This window comes from Bufo bufo, chromosome 3, assembly GCF_905171765.1.
Source record: "Bufo bufo chromosome 3, aBufBuf1.1, whole genome shotgun sequence".
Lineage (NCBI taxonomy): Eukaryota > Metazoa > Chordata > Amphibia > Anura > Bufonidae > Bufo > Bufo bufo.
Genome location: NC_053391.1, coordinates 85,645,378 through 85,664,257, shown reverse-complemented (window position 1 = coordinate 85,664,257; position 18,880 = coordinate 85,645,378). Strand labels below are relative to the sequence as shown.

Sequence of the window (18,880 nt, the reverse complement as noted above, 5' to 3'; positions counted from 1 at the left end):
TAGTTATTGATGGATTTTTGGTCATATTTATGGTTAACCCCCCCCCCCCCCACACACACACACACACACACACACACTTTAATAAAGACCGTGGCCATTTCAATCCATATCGGTTGTATGTCTGTCTTTATAATATTTATTAATGTTAAGTTGTTGAATATGACACCATGCACCTACAATATAATCCGTGCCTTGTATGTTGCAATTATAAGGGGTTCATTAAGGTCCAAACATTACATCAATATACGGTAATTCTCTATTTGTCATGTTTTTACAGTGAAATAACCCCTTAAAAAATTAGTCTCAAGATGCATAGCTGAGATTAAAACCCATGACCTCTACAAAATAAGACCAGATTTTGTAGTGTATTGAAGTTTGTTTTTTTAATGGTGTGTGTAGGATTAAGGAGATTAACTGTCGACATGACTCTTTTTCATGCTGGAGTATGTTTGAGAATGCTCTGTGTGGGTGGTAAGCCCTGTGTTGAGCTTATGTAGTTCCACAGAGGGAGAAGAACTGGGCCGGATGATGTTCCAGTGACCTGACAACCAGATTTTTTTTTTTTCATTTGGTTTCTTCATTTCAATGAAGAATTCCTAATACAGAAGACAGAGAATGTATCCCTGCCAATGTGTTAGAGGAAAAAGCTTGGATAGTTGGGATTTGCTTTGGGCTTAAAAAAAGGGATAATCAGCCATTGGGTATGTGCTTGCTACAGTCTTCCAGGGATGCCTGTTACAAGGATAAAGAAATGAAGATTCTCTGAGGACTAGAACCCTCCTGTGCTCTGGAAGAAATGGTCCTCATTATTAAAATGCTTCTACTGTCAAGTCTGTGGCCAGGGGCTGTCCTCAACGGGTTCCATTCGCAAAGACAGATAGACCAGCACCATCATCAGCACCACCATCATGAAAAAGATGAGATTCACCCAGTGCCCATGACAGATAGCCGGAAAAATACAAGGTAAGAAGATCAATTTGTCTTCTACTTCTTGCTACATGTTCTACAAGAGCATTGTGTATTGATAAATGAATATAAAAACCGAAAGGTAATTGTGCAGTGATGAAAATAGAGCAGAAGATGCTTGGTGCAAACTTCCAGTAGATGTGGTGGGAAAAATAAAGAGGAAGGGCAGACTAGACGGATCAGGTGGTCTTTTTCTACTATCCATCTTTTATGTTTCTAGTTTTTGCTTTTGGTTTTTACAGACCTGAATAAACTGCATTTACAGTTTACAACATAAGAGCTTCAGGGGATCTAGAAGCTTATTAGAGCTACGAGAATGTTCACACGACAGCTTTTTGCTGCGGAATCCATGGCAGAAATCCGAAACTGACCCTTGGATTTCTGACACAGATGTTGTGCTATACGTGGAGTGGATCCACATTCAATGGGGCTTAAACTCCTGTGGCCATCTGCTGAGGTTCCTGTGGTGAAACTGTAGCATGAATTGACATATTCGTTCTCTTTTTCCTGTGATACAGATTTCAAATCTGTGCGTTGAAAAATCCCCACTATATAAATACAACACAGATATCCATGGGACACTTATGATGTACTTTTTTTGACACTGACTTTGGTGCTGAAATTGTGCTGAAATCCATGTTTAAAAACTGCAGTGTGGACATAGTGGGCTAGCTCCAGGTTTATATAGGCCCTTTGTGGGCCCCTTTGCATTGTGTCACAAGTGGAAATAAAAGTGCAAGTGTTGTAGATATTGTCAAAGATTTCACCTATGTAATACTATAGTTAGTAGTACCAAATAAAATAATTAAAGGGGTTGTCTCACTGCAGCAAATGGCATTTATCACGCAGTTGATACAAGGCACTTACTAATGTAGTGTGATTGTCCATATCGCTTCCTTTGCTGGCTGGATTCATTTTTCCATCACATTATACGCTGCTCGTATCCAGGGGTTATGACGACCCTGCAGCGCAGACACCAGGTGTCCAGCACTGAGGCTGGTGCGCATGCGTGACTATGCTCACTCCCACGGTACCGGCCATCAGAGAGGCCTGTGCTTTTTCTTATAGTGTGCAGGCACGACCTCCACTGCTGGATTGCAGGGTGGTCATAACCCCTGGAAACGAGCAGTGTATAATGTCATGGAAATATGAATCAAGCCAGCAAAGGAGGCAATATGGACAATACCTTAGTAAGTGCCTTGTATTAACTTTGTCTAAATGATAAATGCCATTTGCTGAAGTGAGACAACCCCTTTAAAGCTAGTTATACACATTAGATGACTGTTGGCAGTACTCACTAATTTTTAGCAGGGCCGATGACCATCTAGTGTGAACTGGGGTGTCCTAACTCTTGCCTGATGGCAGATGTTGAAGCAAAACAGTGTAGGGCATGGTCAATGTCATCTTGCTTGATTCTTCTGCTCTTATGGAAGATATGTTACTGACCAAATTCCACTGTACCTGGACCACCAGGTAAGGGCCCAATGATACCACCAGACAATGACCACATACTCCCACCACTTAATGACTGAAAACCCCCATACTATTACTGAATAAAACAAACTGTACAAAAACCAATAGTACCAGTATACTGTGACTGTGGTGGTAGTGCTATGCAGCATTCTGCAGACAATACAGTTAAATCCTGCTACTTACAAGTGATGTTCCATAATTAGAGTTGTTCACTTTCCTTTTTCTTCTCCTTACGGCCAAGGTCGCCATGATGACTTCTCCCAACCATGACTTGTCTCTGCAGAATGTGACACATAGATATCTTAGGTGCCTTGCTATTCCAGGACACTACCCACTAATTCTATGCCCTCTACACAAACTCCGTATAATAGTGCCCCAGATGGTAATAATTCCACCCTTGTTGACCCCTTTCTGTGCAAGCTATGGGTTCTACCTTATATTCCCTGTGAACAGTAATAGTGACCTATTAAGTCTCCACACATTATTAGTGCTCCTATGTGCCCTTTTATGTCCCTCTCAGTACTAGTGCCCCCTTTATACCCCTCTCAATAAAAGTGATCCCTTTATGGCTCTCTCAGTAATATGCTACTACTTTACTGCTACTACTCGGTAATAGTGTCCCCTTTATTGCCCCCACTCAGTAATAGTGACCCTTTTTATGCCCCTCTTTGGGCAGAGTATCTTTAGAGTATCGGTACAGGGAGGAGGATACGGCCGGGTTTCTCAATAGGCGTCCAATTGCAGCAGAGGGAGAAGGTGAGCTGTTTTTTCTCCCTGGCTGTGACGCTTTCCGGCGCGATTGGACTGCGCTACAGCCAGGGAGAAGGAGACGCCCCCTGAGAAACCCGGCCGTCTCCTCCTCCCTGTACCGATACTCCAAAGTAACATATGCGGCGCTAAAAACAGCGGGGGACACAACGCCGGAACAGAGGGGTGTTTTAGAAAGAAAAAAAAGTGCTAGCATCTGTAGGGGCTGCCCTATCTGGTAAGCATACCAGTTTGTAACACATAATCCCATGAAAGGTCCTTTTTAAATCACATTTTATGTCAAAGATAATTTTTTTTTTATTTTGGTGAGTTTTTTCTTTTTCCATGTCACTATATTTAAAACAAAAACGTATACAATCCTGCAATTTTCACACTGGCCACTAGGCATAAAAATAAGTCATGATTTCCTGTTCTCTACAACAGTAGCCATTCTCATTTTCACCACAGGCAAATTACAATGACAAGTAACACCTCGGTATATGATAACACAACATCCATTATTCACAATAACTGAAATGACAGCTTATCTGCTCCCTCCTGACCTCTGCACAAGTCATAGAGCATTCCTAGAAAATGCTCCCATAGAAGTCAGTGGAGTCGAATCCTGTCCATTGTGTCTATGGCCCAACCTGCTCAAGCTGCCCTCAAAAGACAGGAATTCCTAAAGCTTGAGCTTGATACTGATGACCTATCTCAGGAGAAGACTGCGGCGGTCAGAGGAGCACCGATGCCTTCTCAAACAACTGATCAACGGGGTCCCGGGTGTCGGATCCCCACCAATCAGAAACTGTTGACCTATTCTCAGCATAGATCATCAGTATTACCCCCTTAGTGTCCACTAGTGTTGAGCGAATCGAACTTTGGATCATAAAACTATTCGTTTTAATCCTATACGGAGACCTCCGTGGAGGCAAAATTTATTTCACGCGAAGTTGCAAGAGACTTCGGTGAATGAATTCCGTATTCAGTTCTACACCTTTAAAAACATTTCAGAGAAGCAAACCGAAGTCGGGTTTGATACCGAGGTACCAGCCGGTACCAAACCCGACTGCGGAGGTCTCCGTACAGCATTAAAACGAAGTGTTAGAACGAATCAACTTCGGATCTATGATCCAAAGCTCGATTCGCTCAACACTAGTGACCACCCCTACGCCTTTTTATGGCGGTCACTAAGGGGCCTTAGGTTAAGGCTTTAGGGTCCCCTGTGCAGCAGAGAGAAGGGGCTCAGCTGCACTCCTGCTCTAATAGCCTGGACCAGCAGGACTGCCTACCTGGTATAGGCCCCAAGCCTGCCTTGAGTGTTCTCCAGGGATACTGATAGGGATAATGCATTGTATTTTAGAAGCGATCAAAAGATCACCTGTTATAGTCCCCTTGTGGGACTATTAAGTGGTTAAAAACATTTTAAAAAATGTATTAAATAAAAAAAAATACACTTTTTCAGGATGACCCCTGTGGTGCAGCCTCCCCCCCGTAGCGCGTTCACTCTGTACCACGGGGGTTCTCCTGAAATTCCGTACCCTACTCTTGTGACTTATGTGACCAAGGTCCGAAGTGACCAGAACGTCAAGACTCGGAGTCACAAAATAGGCATTCTTCCGCAATTACTTATGCATTTATTGGAGGATATGTCACAATAAAAGAATTTTTTATTTGCATGATAACCCTGAGTGTGCGGTGGTATCTCTCTTACTATATATCAATATTATTCTACTCAGTCATTCCTGCCTCAAGTGGCACATCTAGATCACCGTTGCTAGTTACAGATTTACCAGACTAATGCCTAGATGGGCGTGAAAATTACATTTCGTTGCCAGACATGTGCTTAGACCACTTGTCCCTTCCCTCCCTCCTCTCGTATTGGCGGTGTATAAAAAGTGCTTTACTCAGCAGGAGACACATCCCACGGTGAAACGTAACATAAAATATGAAATCCATTTTGAGGGATGATGGATCTGACATTCACAAGTGAACGTTATTTAGTAGGTTCTCTTAATGCATCTGCGATTACTACATTAGGTTTGGCAAACGGGGTTGCATTAAAGGGGTTGTGCTTTTATTATATTTATAGGTGGGGATGTTATTAGAATTATAATAAAAAAAAAAACTTATGCTCACCATCCTAGAACCCTCAGATTTTTCCTGACTGTAACTGTGACCTGCCCGTACACCTAATCTGACTGCTGCTGCCAATCCGTGACCTCAGCAGTCCTGTGCTGTATAGTGGTAAGGCCATTGATTGGCTATCGCAGTCATATATGATATACGGCAGGGGCGGACTGGCCAGAGACCCTTCAGGGAAATTTCCCAGGGGACCCCCTGAGCCCTCCTTATTGTTGCCGATCGGTATGACGATCTGATGCTCTGAGCATTAATTATTTCTAGGAGCATCAGGTGCTTATATAGGTGGCCAGCGGCTGCAGGTGCCCTCCTGAACTCAACTGTATCGCCGTCCTCAGGATAATGATACAGTTGAATATTGTGTCGAGGGCGGCAGTATTTTGTGCTGCACTGCGGTATTTGCTTCTGCTGGGCGGTATTTTGTGCTGCAGTACAGTATTGCAGGCCCTGCCTACTTCTATTGACCCTCCTTCTGTCAATTTGGACCCACCTACAACATGGGACCACTGTTAGTTTTTTCTTCCAGGGACACTTTAAGTTCCCATTCTGCCCGTGGTATGTCAGAGCTGCAGCTGAAAATTTTACGCCATGGTTGCTGTGATGAGGAGGATAAGAGCAGAGCTGCTACAACAAAGGTGGTCCAGGACAATGAGTGTGTGTGTGTGTGTGTGTGTGTGTGTATATATATATATATATATATATGAAAAAAAAAATGTTTTCTTTAATTAACCGGGACAACGCCTTTAAGGAATTCTACATTAAAGGGGTTATCCCATCATAATGATCACTGTTAAATCAGTTAATGATTTGACAGTGATAATTTTTGTAAATATACTTGATTAACAAATTCCCACCGTTTAGGATAAAATTCATCCCCACTTACCTTATTGTTGTGACTCGGTCTCCCCTGGTTACGGCCACCACTCTTCTCCAGAATCCCGATGGTCGCGCTTGCTCAGAAGACTCCTTTTCTCCCGGCCGGGCCGCTCGCTGTCCTGAACGCGCACGCGCGACGGTGACTTCTTTCCGGCCAGAATAGTACAGAGCTGCGAACGCGCACGTCGGCTCTGTACTATACTGGCCAGAAATAAGTCACATGGCGCATGCGCGGCAGCGTGCGCGTTCAGTTCAGCGCACGGCCCGGCCGGGAGAAGACTTCACTCAAGATGAAGCCCGCCCCCAGCCAGAATCCAGGAAGTGAACGGCGCAGTGGCAGCAGGTAAGTATAAAAAGGCGAAGTGGGATAACCCCTTTAATAGACCCTATTTGGGATCCTCATTTATTTGATCTATTTGAGCATAGCATGATTACAAAAAAGTTTCTTACTGTGAATGACCAAGTCGTGTCTTATCTGCTGCAGCTCAGGGGGCGTGTCCATGTTCTACCTATCACAGCTCAGGGGGCGTGTCCATTTCTCTGGAGCGCTCTACCCAGTGGCGGATTACAATAGGGACGTTCGGGTCGGCAGCCCCGGGCCCAGCACCGACCCGAACGCCCACATACTGTGGCGGGCCACAGGAGCGCATAGCTCCCTGTCCCGTCACCTATCACCGCCATAGGCTTCAGGCCTAGTAGGCCTGAGGCCTATGCGGTAGTGAAATCCCGGCGCAGGCGTGCGTGATGATGTCATCATGCGCCTGTGCCGGGACACAGCACATTGACGTGTGCACGCCTGCCTCATCCCGCCTTCGTCTGCGATCAAGTGCCTGGCCCTGGACGGTGAGTATTTAGATTTTCATTTTTTTTCCCAATTTTTATTTTTTTATTTTATGTGCCTACTTTGGGGACATGTGGGGGACGACACACAGAGGAGGACATATTCAAGGGACCTCGAGTACATGGGAGGGGGAATGTGGGAGCTGTGTGGGGCTAAACTATTATGGGAGGGACTAGCATGTGGGGCTAAATTATTATGGAAGGGACTAGCATGTGGGGGCAAATTATTATGGAAGGGACTAGCATGTGGGGGCAAATTATTATGGAAGGGACTACTATGTGGGGGCAAATTATTATGGGAGCCGGACTACTATGTGGGGGCAAATTACTATTTGGGGCAGTGTGGGGGCAAATTACTATGTGGGGGCAGTGTGGGGGCAAATTACTATATGAGGGCAGTGTGGGGGCAAATTACTATATGGGGCAGTGTGGGGGCAAATTACTATGTGGGGACAAATTACTATATGGGGCTGTGTGGGGGCAAATTACTATGTGGGGGCAGTGTGGGGGCAAATTACTATATGAGGGCAGTGTGGGGGCAAATTACTATATGGGGGCAGTGTGGGGGCAAATTACTATGTGGGGGCAAATTACTATGTGGGGGCAAATTACTATATGGGGCTGTGTGGGTCCAAATTATTATGGGAGGGACTACTATGTGGGGGAAACTATTGTGTGGGGACAGTGTGGGGGCAAATTACTATGTGGGGGAAACTATTGTGTGGGGTAATTGCTATGTGGGGGCAGTGTGGGGTAATTGCTATGTGGGGGCAGTGTGGGGTAATTGCTATGTGGGGGCAAATTACTATGTAGGGGCAGTGTGGGGCAAATTACTATGTAGGGGGAATTACTGTGTGGGGGCAAAGTACTATATGGAGGCAGTTTGGGGGAAATTACTGTGTGGGGGCAAATTACTATGGGGGGATTACTATGTGGGGGCAGTGTGGTGGAAATTACTATATGGGGGTGTTGCTATTGGGGAGGCACTGTAGGGGCAATTCTATTATTTTTGGGGACACTATACAGGGATTATTGCCTGGAGCACAATAGAGGGTGGTATTACTCTAGGGGACATTATAACTGCTGTGGACACTATAGGAACATTTGGGGTAATTTATCAGACTGGTGTAAAGCAGAACTGGCTTAGTTGCCCATAGCATCCAATCAGATTCCACATTTCATTTTTGACAGCTCTTTTGGAAATCCAGTTCTACTTTACACCAGTTTGATAAATGACTCCAATTATGTCTATTAGGGTCACTATTTTTTAAGCAGTATAGTACCTGGGGCATTGGGGAGCACAACGGGCACAGGTATTGGGGGTGGCAGCAGGATGACACTGTGGGGACACCAGGATGAGGAGGAATTGAGAAATCTAACGTGTCTGTGTTACAAACTGTAGAGACGAGATGCGGCTGAAAGAATTTGCCATGGTGGTCTGGGTCAAATGGAGGAGAAGAGGAAAGAGAAGGTCTACATGACAGGAGATGTCCCTGGATGTAAGAGGTATGTGGTGCTGTATTCTCCTCCATGTCTTTTTTTATTATAATGATATGTATTTAAAATTTGGCGACCAAATTTTTCAGTTTAGGACCCAATTTGGGGTATTTTTTTTTTTGTCTGAAGATGTCAGATGGCCTAAGAAGAGACTGTGGCGCTCATGAAGCACCGCAGCCTCTTCATACAAAAAAAAAACTAAACTAAAATGGGGGGGGGGGGGGGGGCCAAGTTGGTTAGACAGCCCCGGGCCTATCATGCACTTAATCCGCCCCTGGCTCTACCTGTCACAGCTCAGGAGGCAGTTAAAGGGAACCTGTCACCTAGAACATACATATTAAACCGCCAGCAGTACCTTATTGCAGCCTGTAGCTGATTGTAAAGGTGTCTGTGTCTTTTCTGTACAATGCGCCAAAAGTCAGAAAAAAGACTTTTATTCAACTGGCCCCGCTATGTAAACGATAGTCTCAAAGTCAAGCGCGCCCCGCCCTCTTTTCCTCCCCTTAGCGTTTGTTTGATAGGATTTCCATCACTACTGGACGCATGAATGTAGTCTTGCGCGTGCGCCGTGTCCCTGCAATACCGGCGCCTGCGCTGTGCCTGTTCCACTCCGCACACAAGAGCCTGAGCATGCGCGAGACTACATTCAAGCAACTGGCAGTGAAGGAATCGGGCATCCTATCAATCAAACGCTTTGGGGAGATAAAGGGGGCGGGGTGCGCTTGACTCTAGGCGAGAAAGCCGCTGCCCCCTTGACTTCAAAACTATTGTCTACATAGTGTGGCCAGTTGAATAAAAGTCTTTTTTAGACCTTTGCTTCATTGTACAGAAAGGACACAGACACCTTTACAATCAGCTACAGGCTGCAATAAGGTACTGCTGGCAATTTAATATGCATTTTCTAGGTGACAGGTTCCCTTTAAGGGATGAAACTGAGCATGTGCGTCCTTCTAAGGCTACTTTCACACATGCGTTCGGTGCGGATCCGTCTTGTATCTGCACAGACTGATCCGCAACGATAATGCAAACGCTTGTATCTGTTCAGAACAGATCCGTTTGCATTATTCTTTAAAAAAAAAAACGGATCCGTTTTCAATTGCACCATATTGTCAGTGAAAACGGATCCGTCCCCATTGACTTACATTGTAAGTCAGGACGGATCCGTTTGGCTCCCCATTGTCAGGCGGACACCAAAACGCTGCAAGCAGCGTTTTGGTGTCCGCCTCAAAAGCGAAACGGAGACCAAACGCAGCCAAAATGATGCATTTTGAACGGATCCTTATCCATTCAGAATGCATTGGGGCTGAACTGATCCGTTTTGGGCCGCTTGTGAGAGCCCTGAAACGGATCTCACAAACGGAAACCAAAACGCCAGTGTGAAAGTAGCCTAGTGAGGCGGGATAAGAAAAAACAAACAGCAGGTGGCGCTATACAGATACATTTTATTGAATAACTCAGTGGCTATACACATTTTTTAATTACATGCAGTTTCAAAAGTATTTAGATCCAGGTGCTGCAATTTTCAAAAGTTGGGAGGTATGCATTAGGGATATCCCAAAGCTATAGATGTAAGGATGTATAGGAAAGGGGACATACCCAAAAATACATATTCCAAAATGCAAATATATTTCCCATGGAAAATCATTTGTAAATATCTGTATTGCCCCTCGTGTATTTTTCTCTGGCTATGGTTAACTAATCACTACAGTTGTAGTAAAGAGAATCATGATTGATAAGTGTGTTGACCTACAGGCTTTTTTCCCCATAGGTCAAAACTAATTGTAAAATTGGTGGGATTATTAATGACAGTGGAGGTCTATAGTGACACTTTTGTGGGTGGGATGTGGTTGGCAGTAGGCAGGCCTTGCCCTTTCTCATTTAAAAACATGTGCACCAGAAAATTGAGGCACATTACATTCGAAATTTACTCCAGCTCCTGGCTGGTGAAGATTTTAATTCTGGCGCACGGACAGCAGAAGACGCATGGGCGGACTGGAAACTTCAATTGGCCCTGGAGAAAAACTAAGTGTCCATGTTTTGTAGTTGTGTCCAAATTGACAAAAGGCTGGGCCAACACAAGTAAGCGGGACCAGCAATACCATATTGTGGCACATTATACCACTCCAGCAGAGCCAAATACCACAGTCCATCACAAAATACTGCCCCTCTGTGGTGGCCAGCCCCAGCTGCCACGGTCTGTCCTCCTACTCCAGCTACCTTAGGATGGCAATACAGTTACTGTATATTCAGGAGTCGGGGGGAAGCGTCAGTTCGTTACTTACGTGCCTGGTGACCCTGACGAGGGCTTAGGCGGCCCCCTGGGCATTGGCCCAATGGGAAGGTTCCCTGTTGGGTCTATGGCCAGATTTATTAAGTGGCGTGCAGCTCTTAGTAAATTGGTCAAGTCTTCCTCCAGTGTGTGAAACCCCGGTCTTAGTAAATGACTTCCAAAGTCTGTGGCCAGTTTTAGAATTTTTCTTCTTAGTTCAAATTTTTGGCAGTCATTTTGCAATTAGTACTCATAAAAAATAAAGTCATCTGAGGCAATCTCCATATTAAAATCAAACTTTGGCCTTCAGAGATGACCACAGGAGATACCGGCACATTTTCTGGACTATTTGGGACCCCACATCCATAAACTGATCTTAAAACTTATGAAGCTCCATTAAGTTTTCAATTTTTGGAAAGGTTAACCCTTTATGTGTCTTACATTTTCTCCTGCTTGAAACCAAGTGGTCGATAGGCACATAGAGAAGATACCTCCTAGACAGATGGTGCTGGGAAGACTAGGAGACTTTGAGAAAAGAAGAATATGTTATTAAGCTACAATTTCCCCTGGTCTCAGAGCGCAGATGCCCCCTCCTCTACAAAGCTATTTGTCCGTGTTCTCTTCCAAAGAAGATTTTGTAGCATTAACCAGAAGTACATGAGAGAGATTACTCTCCGGGGCCATTTACTCAATATACAAGAGGCTGTTTTCAGCAATACAAAATACGTCGATATCGTCAGAGAACTTATTATATTTTACTGAGAACAACAGGCGTCGTACCAGTGTCCTTACAGATTTCCACTTAAAAAAGAGGGAATCTCGTCACCAGGGACCTCCCTATCACACTGTTTGCATAGACACATAGCTGTGGTTCACCTGAATAAAACAATGTTTTTCTTGTTGATCAGAGGCTCGATTCACAAGTTATGATACTTTTTCTTCATATGCAAATTAGGCCTTTGGTGCAATGAGGGCGTCACCATTGCCTTTGCTGCTCCCAAGGTCTTTAGCTGCTTTGATTGACAGGGCCAGGCAGTGGCAAAACAGTGAGAAAGAGCTGTCCACAAAAAGGAGCGGAGCTTGGGTGCAAGAAGAGCAATGGTGCACCAAAGGCCTAATTTGCATATGAAAAGTATAACTAAGGAATGGAGCCTTCGATGAAGAAAAAAACTGTGTTTTAATCAGGTGAACCACAGCTATGTGTCTATGCAAACCGTTGGATAGGGAGGTCACTGGTTATGATTCCCCTCATTTTATCAGTATTAGGCCTTGTGCACACAGCAAAGCCTGAACAGAGTCCCTATGGACTTTCCATGGGGAAATAAATTGTGCCATGTTTCACTGGGTGCCTTATTACAGAAGTATTCAATGTTTCTAGGTGTAAATACGTCCACTTGGTAAAGTACAGAGGCTCGGAGGCCCACTTTCTGGTCACTGTTGATCAATGACCTTTGTTCATATTCTGCGCCATTTTCTATACTTTATAAGGTATGCCCCCTTTTTGGCCAAGTCTTTTTGTGCTGTCCAGATGGAGGTCCTGTCCATAAGATGGCCACTGATCGAGGGTCATGTGACCAGACACATCACTCCGCCTCCTCCATTCACTTCTTACACGGTTGGGATTTTAGTGTAGGAACATTGCGTTACAATGGAGGAGGCTGAGTCATGCGTCTGGTCACATGACCCACCGTCAGCAGCCATCTTATGGACAGGAACTCTAGGTGGACAGCAGAGAAGAGGAAACATAGCAAATGGCACAGAAAATCAGCCAAGGCTATATTAGTAAGTGCCATATTGTCATCGGACATACACCTTGGTCAGCAGTAGCCAGAAAATGGCCAACCCTACACCGTATCTGTTCAAATCAATGGGTTGTCTGTGTAATGCAGGACATAGTATGACACTCCTCATAATCACTCTGGCTAAGAGATAAGGATCCTGAACCTCCCACTGTTAACTCCCTAATTTTTTTTTGTATTTAAATGGACGACCCCATCAAACACATAAATGAAATAATAGTAATCACTAATTACTCTGTGACCTTATTCTGCAGTAAAATGAAGAGAATTGACAGTACTAAAGTCCGTCAGGTCAAATCAGAACAACTTTTACGTATAGACGACCATGACTTTGCCATGAGACCTGGATTTGGAGGTAAGACATGCATGGTGTAGGCAGAATGATGAATGAATAAAGGAGAGTAAAATGGCCGTCAGGCGGTGATATCACACTGCAACAATGTAGGCCTTGTGAACAACGGAGCAGCAAACAAACCTGCACTGGAAAAACAAGAGCTGGAGGAACAGTTCCCCATAGTAACCGATTAGGTCGCTGCTTTCATTTTCCAAAGCTCACCAGAAAAATGAGAGGGGAATTTAATTAGTTGCTATGGGCAACCTCTTTATTCTCCCCTCACATTGGTTGGAATTAGGATTTAATTAGACAATTAGAATAATAATAATAAAAAACTTTGGGGCACATTTATTAAGACCGGCGTCTAAAACCCCTATAGCTGGCAGTGGTTCCTCCGAAGTTAAGAAGAGGCGCCGGCCTCTCTATAACTTCGGCGCATCCAGCGTCCGTTCTAAATGTAAGACTGCTTTCTAAAACAGGCGTAGAAAATATTGAATGAGATGGGCCGACGCACCCACAATTTTAGACCTAGCGTGAATGAGGCAGATAGTGGCGCAGCTAACTGTTGTACCCCCATCTGCGCCCGAAATATGCCTAATTTAGGTGTATTTCAGCTTAGTAAAAGACCCCCCTTATTTATACTAGGGATCGACCGATATTGATTTTTTAGGGCCGATACCGATAATTTGTGAACTTTCAGGCCGATAGCCGATAATTTATACCGATATTCTGGTAATTTTAATTTTTGAAAAAAAAAAATTCCTACACAAATCTGCTGAAAATGAATATGTTTATTGTTAACGTGTATTTTTTTTTTTTTTTAATCTTTCTTTCATTTATACTTAATATTTTGGTGTGTGTGTTTTTTTTTTTTTACTAACTTTTAGCCCCCTTAGGGACTAGAACCCTTGTCCTATTCACCCTGATAGATCTCTATCAGGGTGAATAGGAGCTTACACTGTCCCTGCTGCTCTGTGCTTTGTGCACACAGCAGCATGGAGCTTATCATGGCAGCCAGAGCTTCAATAGCGTCCTGGCTGCCATGGTAACTGATCGGAGCGCCAGGCTTACACTGCTGGGGCTCCGATCGGAGGAGCAGGGGAGAGGGGATCCTGTGGCCACTGCCACCAATGATTAATACTGGCGGTGGGGGGGGCACACTGTGCCACCAAAGTTTTTAATACTGGGATGGGGGGCGCACTGCGCCACCAATGATTAATACTTGGGGGCTTGGGGGGGCGCACTGCGCCACCAATGATTAATACTGGGGGGCTTGGGGGGGGGGCGCACTGCACCACCAATGAAGATAAGTCTCTCATTCATTCATATACAGGAGGTGGGAGCTGGCTGCAGAATCACATAGCCGGCTCCCGACCTCTATGAGCGGTAGCTGTGATCCGCGGCACCTGAGGGGTTAACTACCGCAGATCGCAGCTACCGCTCATAGAGGTCGGGAGCCGGCTATGTGATTCTGCAGCCAGCTCCCGCCTCCTGTATATTAATTAATGAAAGACTTATCTTCATTGGTGGCGCAGTGGCCACAGCCCCTCCCCTCCTCTTGTCCTCCCTCCTCTCATTGGTGGCAGCGGCAGCACAGGGGGAGGAGACACTGCTTCGTTCTCCCCTGTGCTGCGGAGGGAATACTGAGAGCGCTGAGAGCAGCGCGATCTGTGTTCCCAATATGTTATCAGTATATCGGCAAAATAGATGCCGATACCGATAACGGTCAAAATACTGAATATCGGCCGATAATATCGGAAAAACCGATAATCGGTCTATCCCTAATTTATACAGCATCAACATTTTCCTCAGCGCTTTAGAATCAGGTATAGTATATTGTTATAGTCACTGGTGTACCGCCCATATAGGCAGGCTAGGCAGTTGCTATAGGGCCAATGAGTGTGAAAGGCCCAGCCAGGCGGAATGGCCCCACACCCTTTCCGACCTAAATGCACAGCTCCCTTCCCTTCCTCCTGGCCCCTGCAGCTGCTTGCATCTGCCCAAGATCCCGAGCTGGTCAATAAGCAGGGAGATGCTGTGTTTCTTGCTCTGCTTATTGACCAGCTGAATTTTCAGGGCCATGACCTGTCCTGTCCTCCAGTCTTCACTGCCTGATGCGTCCAGCCACTTCAGCAGAGCTTGACTGCCCTGACCTCCTCCTGACCAGTGACCTGCAGAGGTGGGACCCAGCAGATAGTGATCTCACTGCAATAATCCTAGGTGACTGCTGGCTGAGGCTAGGTGTGTCATATATGTGTAGCAGGGACAGGGTTAGTAGGAGTGCTGGTGTGTTTATATACTGTGTGTGTATACACTCACCTAAAGAATTATTAGGAACACCTGTTCTATTTCTCATTAATGCAATTATCTAGTCAACCAATCACATGGCAGTTCCTTCAATGCATTTAGGGGTGTGCTCCTGGTCAAGACAATCTCCTGAACTCCAAACTGAATGTCAGAATGGGAAAGAAAGGTGATTTAAGCAATTTTGAGCGTGGCATGGTTGTTGGTGCCAGACGGGCCGTTCTGAGTATTTCACAATCTGCTCAGTTACTGGGATTTTCACGCACAACCATTTCTAGGGTTTACAAAGAATGGTGTGAAAAGGGAAAAACATCCAGTATGCGGCAGTTCTGTGGGCAAAAATGCCTTGTGGATGCTAGAGGTCAGAGGAGAATGGGCCGACTGATTCAAGCTGATAGAAGAGCAACGTTGACTGAAATAACCACTCATTACAACCGAGGTATGCAGCAAAGCATTTGTGAAGCCACAACACGCACAACCTTGAGGCGGATGGGCTACAACAGCAGAAGACCCCACCGGGTACCACTCATCTCCACTACAAATAGGAAAAAGAGGCTACAATTTGCACGAGCTCACCAAAATTGGACTGTTGAAGACTGGAAAAATGTTGCCTGGTCTGATGAGTCTCGATTTCTGTTGAGAGATTCAAATGGTAGAGTCCGAATTTGGCGTAAACAGAATGAGAACATGTATCCATCCTCTGATGGCTACTTCCAGCAGGATAATGCACCATGTCACAAAGCTCGAATCATTTCAAATTGGTTTCTTGAACATGACAATGAGTTCACTGTACTAAAATGGCCTCCACAGTCACCAGATCTCAACCCAATAGAGCATCTTTGGGATGTGGTGGAACGAGAGCTTCGTGCCCTGGATGTGCATCCCTCAAATCTCCATCAACTGCAAGATGCTATCCTATCAATATGGGCCAACATTTCTAAAGAATGCTATCAGCACCTTGTGGAATCAATGCCACGTAGAATTAAGGCAGTTCTGAATGCAAAAGAGGGGCCAACACCGTATTAGTATGGTGTTCCTAATAATTCTTTAGGTGAGTGTATATATATATACAGGGAGTGCAGAATTATTAGGCAAGTTGTATTTTTGAGGATTAATTTTATTATTGAACAACAACCATGTTCTCAATGAACCCAAAAAACTCATTAATATCAAAGCTGAATATTTTTGGAAGTAGTTTTTAGTTTGTTTTTAGTTTTAGCTATTTTAGGGGGATATCTGTGTGTGCAGGTGACTATTACTGTGCATAATTATTAGGCAACTTAACAAAAAACAAATATATACCCATTTCAATTATTTATTTTTACCAGTGAAACCAATATAACATCTCAACATTCACAAATATACATTTCTGACATTCAAAAACAAAACAAAAACAAATCAGTGACCAATATATCCACCTTTCTTTGCAAGGACACTCAAAAGCCTGCCATCCATGGATTCTGTCAGTGTTTTGATCTGTTCACCATCAACATTGCGTGCAGCAGCAACCACAGCCTCCCAGACACTGTTCAGAGAGGTGTACTGTTTTCCCTCCTTGTAAATCTCACATTTGATGATGGACCACAGGTTCTCAATGGGGTTCAGATCAGGTGAACAAGGAGGCCATGTCATTAGATTTTCTTCTTTTATACCCTTTCTTGCCAGCCACGCTGTGGAGTACTTGGACGCTTGTGATGGAGCATTGTCCTGCATGAAAATCATGTTTTTCTTGAAGGATGCAGACTTCTTCCTGTACCACTGCTTGAAGAAGGTGTCTTCCAGAAACTGGCAGTAGGACTGGGAGTTGAGCTTGACTCCATCCTCAACCCGAAAAGGCCCCACAAGCTCATCTTTGATGATACCAGCCCAAACCAGTACTCCACCTCCACCTTGCTGGCGTCTGAGTCGGACTGGAGCTCTCTGCCCTTTACCAATCCAGCCACGGGCCCATCCATCTGGCCCATCAAGACTCACTCTCATTTCATCAGTCCATAAAACCTTAGAAAAATCAGTCTTGAGATATTTCTTGGCCCAGTCTTGACGTTTCAGCTTGTGTGTCTTGTTCAGTGGTGGTCGTCTTTCAGCCTTTCTTACCTTGGCCATGTCTCTGAGTATTGCACACCTTGTGCTTTTGGGCACTCCAGTGATGTTGCAGCTCTGAAATATGGCCAAACTGGTGGCAAGTGGCATCTTGGCAGCTGCACGCTTGACTTTTCTCAGTTCATGGGCAGTTATTTTGCGCCTTGGTTTTTCCACACGCTTCTTGCGACCCTGTTGACTATTTTGAATGAAACGCTTGATTGTTCGATGATCACGCTTCAGAAGCTTTGCAATTTTAAGAGTGCTGCATCCCTCTGCAAGATATCTCACTATTTTTGACTTTTCTGAGCCTGTCAAGTCCTTCTTTTGACCCATTTTGCCAAAGGAAAGGAAGTTGCCTAATAATTATGCACACCTGATATAGGGTGTTGATGTCATTAGACCACACCCCTTCTCATTACAGAGATGCACATCACCTAATATGCTTAATTGGTAGTAGGCTTTCGAGCCTATACAGCTTGGAGTAAGACAACATGCATAAAGAGGATGATGTGGTCAAAATACTCATTTGCCTAATAATTCTGCACGCAGTGTACACACACACTGCTTACTGACTACACAGCAGCCTCCATATGCTTCCTACGTAGAACTGGCTTAGCTGCCTATAGCAACTAATCAGATTCCACCTTTCATTTTCCAAAGGAGCTCTCTAAAATGAAAGGAGGAATCTGATTGGTTGCCAAGGGCAACCAAGCCAGTTCTACTTTACACCAGTTTTTTTTAACTCTTTCCTGCTCTGCTATGTAGATGTGTAGCACAGTGATCACCTTTTAGCTGATACATTGCTCAAACTGACAGGTGTGAACTAGCTCCAGTTCTGCCATTTTAACCCTTTGAGGGGGGGGGGGCGCCCAAATCTGAGTTTTACTATGGGACCCCATGATTGTTATGTAAGCCCCTTGTTATAGTATAGTAATATAGTAAAGTATATAGTATTCTCTCCATAAGGCCCCATTCACACGACCGTATTTTCGGTCTTTATCTGATCAGCATTTTGCGCCGATCAGATGTGGACCCATGCACTTCAATGGGGCATCAAAAGATGCTGACAGCACACCGTATGTTGTCCAAGTCCATATGTCCGTTCCGCTGCCCCGCAAAAAAAAAATAGAACATTTCCTATTCTTGCCCATATCATGGACAAGGATAGGACTGTTCTATAGAGACCAGGGCGTTCCGTTCCATAAAATTCAGAACGCACACGGCCGGTATAAGTGTTTTGCGGATCCGCAATTTGTGGACCGCAAAACAAGCTAGGGTCGTGTGCGTGAGCCCTACTACTGTGGTCAGTGTGTGTTATTTGTGGATGAGATTGTCTGAACTCACACGTATCGCACTGTCATTTGCTGCGGGTTTCCAGTGGAGAATCCGCACATTTAAATCCACAGCAAATCTGGAATGTGTGAACTGTCCCTAACAGGCCTCCAGGATAGATTTCCCTTTATTCTTGTACCGATTATAAAGAACTTTTTTTTTTAACTGAAAGCGCGTTCACACAGTGTGACACTGACGCAGTGTTGTAACAGTACATGT

At 44.8% G+C, this 18,880-nt stretch overlaps 1 protein-coding gene across 1 annotated transcript in view; it reads left to right on the top strand.

Moving 5' to 3' along the window:
• Window positions 1-514: 514 nt before the first annotated feature.
• The window catches only part of GABRR3 (gamma-aminobutyric acid type A receptor subunit rho3), a 78,022-nt gene continuing 59,656 nt past the window's right edge, over window positions 515-18,880 (top strand). Inside the window, exons 1-2 of the mRNA XM_040421777.1 lie at window positions 515-963; window positions 12,864-12,964. Of these exons, the coding sequence (XP_040277711.1) occupies window positions 797-963; window positions 12,864-12,964 (268 nt within the window). The 5' untranslated portion in view covers window positions 515-796. The remainder of the gene's footprint in view (window positions 964-12,863; window positions 12,965-18,880) is intronic.